Below are 9,557 nucleotides of genomic sequence, written 5' to 3'. Positions count from 1 at the left end.
ATTATGAGAAGAAATCGCTTGAATTACAAACATATTTTCCGATCACAAAAAATGACAACTCAAGGACAATGAGAGAACCAATTGCCATTTCGATACAATTAATTGTCATTTTGATGTAGTTAATGCTGACACACTCCACAATCACAATACAAGGAAATGAGCATTGTTGGACCAGAGTGGCCATACTGTCATTTTCCTTGCACTCCATGCATTTTTTCAGATTGACACCTAGTTCCTTTTACATGGCCACATGGAATTGAACGTTCCTACACAGATCTTCACGAGGATACAAATGTTGGGCTTGTTTGGATACAAGTTTTACTAACACCAAAAAAAAAAAAAAAAAAACTTGCATATATAAACACATTTTCCAACCATCTTTCTATATTCCAATCATATTTTTATTTCACATACATAATATCATAAAAAAATTCTGCAATATTGCACATGTTCTTCTTTGAAATCCAAACTTTTCTAAGAGAATTTTCTGAAGCTACAGATACATAAAACCAAACTCTTATTTCAGCTACCAGAATTCGATTGATTATCTTGGTAGTTGTGAAATAATTTGCCATTTCCCTGGTCTCTATATAGTTTATAACCTCGTTTCAGCTAACTCCTTCTTGATGGCACATCCTATTAATGTTACCTCTTTAGTTCAATGCCAAGAGGCCATTTCTCATCTATCATTTTAACAAAATAAAAGATCGGAGGAAAAAGTCTCAAGGCATCACAATTTACCATAAAAAAATTTTGAATAAATAAATAGAGGCAATTTCTCAATATATTAGAAACAACTACAGAAAGATTTGTAGCAGATTGTGAAACTTAATTAGTAAATGAGGACAAGGGATCCTAAGGAAAGAATTATTCCTGCTAGCATGGTTGATAACAGAGATGCAGATTTGGGAATCCGACCATAATCCTTCCTGAAGAAGATCCCTTCTATGACAGGGTATTGCACTACTATGATGAAAAATGAGATGAAAGCCTGAATAAATATCTCACCGTAATTTCTAGTGTGGATAATCTTCACAGCTCCAATGAGCAGGGAAACAATATTTAGAATGACCAACGTACACATTGGAATGATAAACATTCCTGGTGCTCGAAAATCGAACATGCCTGATTTGTATAGCTTAGTTCGTCCTTCATCCTCCGCCTTATCTGTCGGCAAGAAACTGGCTTCTCTCATGCCAATTTTCTCCATAATCCCATTCAAACTTCCGTAGAAGTAACATGTGACTGACTTTATCATCCACATTCTCTGCTCATGCATCCACGTCCGGATGGAATGTCCAGCAGAGAGTGCCTCTTGTATGTGCTTCAAATTTGATGACAGAAACAGATAAACGAATACCATGAAAAATGGATTTGATATCTGGATGAAAACAAAGAAAAGTTTTTAGTATCATGTGATGTAAAATCATATGGATTGCACTGCCAATGCAGTGATTATCAGTTGAAAAAATTCTGTGCTAACTCTTTGTCATGTAGCAACAAGAGCTGTAAAACGTGATACAATCTAATATTGCCAAATTGTCATCTTACCACCTGAGTCGAATAATTGGACTAAATGGTTGAGACGCGCGCTGTAAAGTAGATAATTTGGCAAACATGGGATCGGATGCAGTTTTCAACTCTGACAAGATAGCTAGTAGTAAGAGGGATCCAGGGACTATGGGTTTGCAGAGAGCTTTTCATGTTCCAGATCGAACCATCTAAGTTCGATCCCATCTGGACTGTTCATTTAAGACTAAATTTCAATTATTACTATTTTACACTATTACTATTTTGCAAATATGATGTCTAAATTTGGCAAAGGCGGGCAATGTTTATTATAATTATTTTGGTAAGAGTAGAAAGTTACATGAGTTGAATGCTTACCTCTGGATAGAGTGGAATGCCTTGGGCGAGACACAGCTGGGGAATGATAGATAAACACCAAAATGGTATGAAACCGAAGGGATAATATGCGAGTTGTGCATAACACATGCAGGCGAGTATTGGCATTCTTGATGGACCATAAATAATTGGAGAATACTTTGAGATAGCCACTTCAATCAAACCAGCGGTCCATCGCGTGTTTTGAACCAACATTTCACCCAAATTTGTACTAGCTGTACCCAAGAATGGAGGTCTTTGTGGATTGTAATAGACAGAATTCCATCCCTTGCAATGCAACAAGAAACCAGTGAAGTAGTCTTCCACCACAGAAAAGTATCTGAAGCCTACCTGCACTTTGGGCCAGAGAATAAAAAGGGCTTCAATATTAGTTTGGAGAAGAAAATTATGCTTGTTTTTAGAAGTGGTACTTGCCTCTTTCCCCCATTGCGTGTCCCTTTCATAGCTAAGAGAAGCTAAACATTGGGATTCTTGCAGCAATGCACTGGAGAAACGTGCTTCATCCTTGATGATATTGGACTTAATCTTTCGATTAAGGGATTTGATGAACTCGTTAGATGGACCAAAAATTTTTCGAAGCTGACCAACATTAGTATCTGTCATATCAATGAACAAAGTCATCATATTATTCATACTTCATCCCAAACATATGTAACTGAAATGATTCCAAAAAAAAAATGCATACCCTCTTGGATGCTGCCAGAAGTTTCACAAAGTGCTTCTCTGGTTATGTAAAAACATGTGCCACAATTTATTGGTCCTGTAATTCCATCCATCCCATACCACTGGTTCTGAATCATCCCATTAAAGAGTGGAATCAATTGATTAATGGAGGAGTTAAACCGTAATTGAAAAGAATGGTTTACTAGCACTCTTTTATGCCTTTGGCATGACTAGAATATATAGTAGAATACCGAAAATTTTTTACGTACCGTAAAAAATGTTCTGAGCTGACTATCATAGATATCATTGTCGCTGATATTGTGGAAGTTATGTGGGAACTGAACGAATGCTAGCTTAGGAGATATTTCAGAGTCCAGATGAAAACACATAGCTTGCCGGGCTGAGGCTGGATCATTGCAGTACATGTCACAATCCAAAGCTAGTATGTGTGGAGAATTGCTGAGCAATCCGGAGACTCGAAGCTGCGAGTAAAATTAATCAATTGCTTTATCCTTGTAGCTATATTGCATAACGCAGGCAATTAAAGGTAGGGAATGGAAGATTACAAGCACGTTGAGGGCTCCAGCTTTGAAATTATGAGGTTGAGAAGGCCTTTTTTCACGAGATACATATACAAGAAGAGGCATTTCTGCTTTGTCTGGTTCCCTTCCATTATCAGCTGGACGCCTGATTACCTATCAAAAAATGAGTAGAAAATTTTTTTTTTGTTTTATTTTGCAATTAATGGAGATTATAGCTTCCATCAGTGATTCACTGGAATCAGTATCCTCCCTTGCTTTTGCTTTATCAAATCATTACACATGGATTAACATGGTAAAGCACTATCCTTCTTACTTTTGCGAAGAAGCAAGAATTATAGCTAAAGTTGAGAATCTATAATTAAAGAAACTAATTCCGTTTCTTAAATCTTATCCCTCTTTTATTAATAAAAGAAAAGTACTAGCAACCATAAATCAAACTTAGAACGCAGCGTACAATGCACATTAAAGTGGGGTAGAGTGCAGTTTGAAGGCTTAATGGGTGTGAGCATATAGATCTGTATAAATCTTTCTTATACTAACCGTATGTATACGGCCAGCGTTGGATGAATGACAACTATACAAAATTTGAATTTAAAATTTAATTTTTATACACATGTCATGAATCAAATGGCGATAGTATATACTACATCCGTCCTATTTTGATAGTCCTAGTTTTTTTTGCACACAGTTTAAGAAAAAGTAGTTAATTTTGTTGGAACAATCAATTTAGTTAGCTATTTTCCTAAAATACCCTCACATTAATTAGAGTACAATTTTATGAGAACCTGAAATCATATTCTTTTGTTGGAGTTTCATTAAAAAAATTGTGGGAATATGGATGGTTTTGAAAATTTTCACTCATGGTTTGTAGCCAATGATGACATTTAGTTTCCCTCCTTATATAAATAAGCTTGGAAAATCTAAATGCATTAAATGTGGTAGGTTTATAGTAACAACAACTTACATTGAATAAGGGTATTTTAGAAAAATTAAAATACAGCTATATTGTTCAATTGAAAAGTGGACTACAATTTGGGACAGACGAAAAAAGAAAACAGGACTATCAAAGTGGGACGGAGAGAGTACTATATAGGTCCATTATTTGTGAGATATCTATGCACTTTCTTCCTAAATTTTTTGGTAGCTTGGACCATGGAGCTTTTCAGAAAAGAGATACATATATATACCCTACCTCAATAATTGAAGGATGATTCTTGCTAATAATGGTAGTGGCGTTTTCTTTAATCTTGTTCACTCGTTCCTTGAAAACGTCATATTCTTCCTGCATCAAAAAATTAATGCGCCTCATATTGTGCTCCTTAGCCCATTTTGGCAAGTATTGGAAAAGATTATAAGCATTTCCAGCCACCATACACATTATTGTGTACCCAAGTCAATCGTCGTGGTACTCAATCATATTTGCCTCGTTTTGGAAAAACTTAAAAGTATTAGCGACCTTTTATCAATATCTCCATCAAAACTCTTGTACTTTTCCTTCTTTTCCGGAAACGCATTCAATGCAAACTAAAAAATAAAAGTGAATCAAATAAAAGGGAAAGAAACGTTTCTTAGTAGTATCCAAATACTAAGTCTAAAATTAAAGTTTGAAAATCGAAATCTAAATATGTTAAATTACTAAATTATTAAGTACTAAATTTGATATATTTAAGTGTATATTACGTTAAGTGATAAGTTAATAATTTATCACTTAGTTTTAAAAGTAAATTTTATGAGTAAATTTTATATACACTGACAGTATATACACCATCATCGTTAAATTCATGATTTTTATATAAAAATTAAATTTTAAATTTAAATTTTACATAATTGTCATTCATCCAACGTTGACTGTGTATACATTGTCAGTGTAGGAAAGATTAATCCTAAATAAAATTTAGTGTCATTTAATTAATTCAAACGTTCTATTTTTTTTTATTCAACGTATCTGAACATGTTAAAATTTTAACCCATTAAATTTATACACTGAGTTGGAAGCGAAAAGAAAATGAGACATCTACATTGGCCAAGATATTTCAAAACTCAATGCAACCAGAAAAGGTGGACAAAATTAGGAAACCTTAATTTTCTCCTTTTCAGCTGTGAATTCTTTGCTGCTAACATTTCCATCCCCTGCTACCGAAAAATAAGCTTCTGGGCTGCTAGTTTGGATCCCGTATTTTCTGCAAAACGGAAGCCAAAAACGTGCAAAATTCCAAGCTTCCCTCATGGCACCAAGAGTCACAGGTGACCCTCCATCATCTGAAAGATAAACATGGAGCTTATTTGCTGGATAATCCAGAGCCATTGCTGAGATGACAGTATTCATCACTTGCACGCTGGGCTCTCTAGTTGGATCCGCTGTGCATATAAACACGTCGATAGCCGGAAGCTTATCATCCTCCGGCAATCTTTCCGGGAAGACAGTTCGATAAACCGGCCTCCATAAATACGCTTGATTGAGCAGCCAAATGAAAGACAGTATCAGCTCAGAAGCAAAGACTAAAACATAAAATAGTACAAATGGCATCGATTTATTGCCAGTTTTTGTTATTTCCAGGAGGGTTGAAGTTCTGTAGAATATCAAGGCCAGTAAAGCAATGCTATGAAGAGAAGTGTACAACCGATTTATAACTAAAGAAGATTTCTTGACTTGACAGAGATTAAGAGGAAGAGAGTCCTCCATTGTTGTAGCATTGAAGTCCTCAGCTGTATGTACTGTGTATCTTGCTATTTCTGGATCTAGCCACAGAGATTCCACTGGATGAACGGTCTTTAGAAAGCCACGTTACCCTTTATAACGGGTCTAATAATGAAACTGGTTTGCTGCGGTAGGCTGAGACAAAAATTGATCACACTTTTTTAGGAAAATGGTTTTTCAGAAGATCTTTGTAGTTACATGGAGGCCAAAATCAAATTACAAAGGGTTAATTTCACTTTGTCCCCTCAAACTTTGGACGATTATCCACTTAAATCTCTAAACTTCAAAATGGGACACTTAAATCCCTAAACTTATAAATACCTCCCACTTAAGGAAAATTGTTAACAAATCCTGAATGCCGTTGGTGGTCGAAGTGTCCCATTTTATAAGGGTTTAGGGATTTAAGTGTCCCATTTTATAAGTTCAGGGACTTAAGTGGGAGGTATTTATAAGTTTAGGGACTTAAGTGTCCCATTTTGAAGTTTAGGGATTTAAGTGGATAATCGTCCAAAGTTTGGGGGGACAAAGTGGAATTAACCCAATTACAAATGTAGTAAGTTTTTACACCCCCAAAAACACTTTTTTTTTTTTTAAAGAAAAGCAGTACCTTTTTTATCTTTATGTAGTCATTTGTGTCGTATTATTTTATAGATTCAAAAGTACACTGGTGCTTTTTTTTTTCCTTTTTAAACTGAAGGATTGGGAAAGACCAAATGCACAGGGAGAATTTTTTTTATTTTTTGGTTAATCTACTTTTACTCCTACACTATTGGAGAGAGGGAGAGACTAAAGAGACTTATATGCGAGCTGGGAGGTGAGCCACCAAATCACATAAGTGCACTGCTACCCTCTCTAAATTGTTTTAAGAACAAGAAGCACTATGTTTCTTGTATTATTTCAAGAAGGAACAAAGATTCTTAAAGTACAATAAATTGATTTTATGAATTTGTTAAAAATGATTGTGTTTGGATAACATTTTTATCCTAAATAATATTTTATTTGCATTATAAACATAATTTTTAAATTTTTAATCATATTTTTATTTCACATACATCATAACTCAAAAATTACTACAGTAATTATTTTAAATAATATTCTAAATAATTTCCTATTCAAACAAATGTTCACTTCAGCTTTGTCACTAACAAAAGTTCAAATTATGAGAAGGGTAAAAGAGTAAAAAAAATCTAATAGAAATAGTTTTAGAGCTAAAAAGATAGATTTAGCACAATACTTGAGAAACAAGGTAAATAACTTTCGCTCCGTTTAGATTAGCTGTTTTTGGGGATATTTTTGAAAAATTTTGCTGTAGCAGAGTTTTTAGATTATATTTTGGGATATTTTCAGAAAATATTTTGGGATATTTAAGAGTAGAAGAGTTTCTATAATATATTTTGAGATATTTTTTAAAATTTTAAAAAAATTTAAACTAATTTTTAGATTACCTTTTAGATTACCTTTTAGAGTACTTTTTAAAATTTTTTATTGTATTTGAAAAACTGATTTTTGAAAAACACTCCCATTTTTTTTCACCACTTGATGAGCATAAATAAATACCGAAGTGACGCGTCTGCACCCTGTTATTATTATACACTTGGTTTCATTTGTTACTTCTTAACCAACTCAACTAGCTATGTTGGCCACTAGAAGAGCGACTAAGTTCCTTTTTGGTAGGGATGCAAACGAGTCGAGTCGAGATTTGATCTAATCGAGTCGAGTCTCAAGTTAATTTTATGAAACTCGAGCTCAAGCTCGAGCTCGAGTTTCGTAAAATTAACTTGAGTCGAGTTCGACGAATTCAAAATATCAAGCTCGAGCTCAAGCTCGATTCAAATTCGAGTCGAACTCGAACTTAAAAAAAATAATTATTATTTTATTTAAAAAAAATGAATAAAATAATAATTTTTAAATAAATAATAAAATATTAGAGATATATATATAATTTTACTATTAAAATAAAAAATAAAAAAAATATATAATTAAGCTCGTGAGCTGCTAGCGAGCTAACGAACTTGGTAGTTTTGAGCTCGAGTTCTTGCTGGAGTTCGACTTGATTAGCTCAAATTCGATTCGAGTTCGATATTAACCAAACTCAACTCGAGCTCGTATTCGAGTTGCTCGCGATCGGCTCGATTCGTTTGCAGCCTTACTCCCTAAGCACTAGGTTAGGGGCTGAACTCTCCTGATTGTATTTGCCCTCCAGAATTTTCTGAAGTATGGCCGAAGTTATTTAGCTTCCTTTAAATCTCTCAATAAATTAGATAGATCCACCCTCTCTCTTTTCCCCCAATACAAGATCAATTGTATCAATGCTCTTTTTCCAGATTATATAAAGTCCATCCCCTTTTCCAATATATGACCAATTGTAACAATGTTATACAAAAATGTTAAACCATTTGTATCAAAAAAGAAAAAAATTGGTACTTCTTAATCTTACAATGGTACCTCCCAAATGACAATGAGTTGTCCTTTGTGCCCTATCTAATTGATGCTTACTTCTTAGTCCGAGTCTATTTGAATTGAAGATTAATTGGAAAATCTTTTAATAGAAATATCGTAACACTTTCTATTGAATGTAATGTATGTGAAATAAAAAGATAATTAAGAAATATATTTACGATGTAATAAAAAATTTTGAAAAAAAAAATTCAATCCAAATAGACCCCAATCTTGGTCATCCTGGCTTCACGTTGAGCAGTGATTGTTCGACTCATTTGTTTCGCCTCTATGCTACGATGTCCCACGAGCTCGTGCCGTGGACCAACGTTAGGATGGCGGATATGCAAGTGCATGAGCGTGACAATAGACAAAAGTGACAAGGAGCTGTTGCACTCAACCTTATAACTGGGCTCCTCACGTGTCGGTGGAGTATGAAATGGTCAAGAAAAAAAGAACCAGGATGAGTAATTGGTATGTATCCGTACAATTTGCAGATTTTTCTTTTGTCACTTCCCAGAAGTATTTACCTCCTACTAAAGTACATGGTAACAATTTTATATTCGCGTGTTTATCTTAGATAATCACCTTGAATTTGGTAATAGCCCGAAAGTGTACTGAATTATTTTTCTTACTCTAAATCTCTTAGTATCCGGTGACTGCATTGGTTCTGATTGGGTTTTGAATTAATCAAGAATTGATTACTAACATACTCCTATTCTTTTCGGGAGTGACTCTCTCAATATTATTTTCTCCTTTCACAAAATTTGAACTTGAGACCTTGCTTAAGTAGTATCAAAGTCCTAATTGCCACTTGATAAGTTGATAAATTGGATAATGTATTAAAGGCAAGAAACTTGACATGTTGGAAGGAGGTTCAAATTGATTCACACAGTGGTAATAGAAAGCAAGATGATAATTAGGCATCTTTAGGAAGACCAATTACAACTGACCCCTAGTGTAAAATGTGCCACGTAATCAATAGTGAAAGACTCATGCTATGTAGTACTCCCTCCATTCCAATTATTTAGTCATGTTTGAGAAATTCAATTTTTTAAAAATAATGATTTGATTGTGATGTTTGTACTTCTCTTTCAATTTTATCTCCACAAATTTAAAATTTAAATTTAAATGGTAATATGCATATAATTAGAAAGAAAGATTATATTGGAAGGAGAGACTAAAAGGTACTTTGATTTTTTCAACATGACAAATGTTTTGGCACATCCCAAAATAGAAGGTATGATACTTTCAATGGGACGGATGGAGTAATAAGCAACTGGTTTCTCTTACTTACTATTTTGTAAATTCAC

At 34.1% G+C, this 9,557-nt stretch overlaps 1 protein-coding gene across 2 annotated transcripts; it reads right to left on the bottom strand.

Moving 5' to 3' along the window:
* Positions 1-808: 808 nt before the first annotated feature.
* Positions 809-5,892, bottom strand: LOC113734240 (cellulose synthase-like protein G1). 2 transcript variants are annotated; one of them, XM_072084471.1, is made up of 8 exons: positions 5,188-5,891; positions 4,303-4,392; positions 3,135-3,263; positions 2,838-3,050; positions 2,591-2,696; positions 2,316-2,501; positions 1,888-2,231; positions 809-1,381 (listed from the first exon to the last, which is right to left on the bottom strand). In XM_072084471.1, the coding sequence occupies exons 1-8, from the start codon at positions 5,791-5,793 to the stop codon at positions 833-835; spliced, it is 2,223 nt and encodes a 740-aa protein (XP_071940572.1). In that variant the 5' UTR covers positions 5,794-5,891; the 3' UTR covers positions 809-832. The 2 variants fall into 2 exon arrangements, with proteins under 2 accessions (XP_071940572.1, XP_071940573.1); XM_072084472.1 differs by lacking the exon at positions 4,303-4,392 and having other exon boundaries at positions 5,188-5,892.
* Between the last annotated feature and the right edge of the window lie 3,665 nt (positions 5,893-9,557).

Source organism: Coffea arabica, chromosome 3e (assembly GCF_036785885.1).
Source record: "Coffea arabica cultivar ET-39 chromosome 3e, Coffea Arabica ET-39 HiFi, whole genome shotgun sequence".
Lineage (NCBI taxonomy): Eukaryota > Viridiplantae > Streptophyta > Magnoliopsida > Gentianales > Rubiaceae > Coffea > Coffea arabica.
Note: the sequence above shows the minus strand (reverse complement) of the source record. Positions and strands in the feature narration are given on the sequence as shown.

Coding starts and splice junctions, on each gene's coding strand:
- LOC113734240 (XM_072084471.1), bottom strand. CDS start 5,793: ATGGAGGACTCTCTTCCTCTTAATCTCTGTCAAGTCAAGAAATCTTCT. Junction 3,051..3,134: donor CTGGAGCCCTCAACGTGCTT/GTAATCTTCCAT, acceptor TTTTACTCGCAG/CTTCGAGTCTCCGGATTGCT. Junction 1,382..1,887: donor GCATTCCACTCTATCCAGAG/GTAAGCATTCAA, acceptor GTTTTCATCCAG/ATATCAAATCCATTTTTCAT.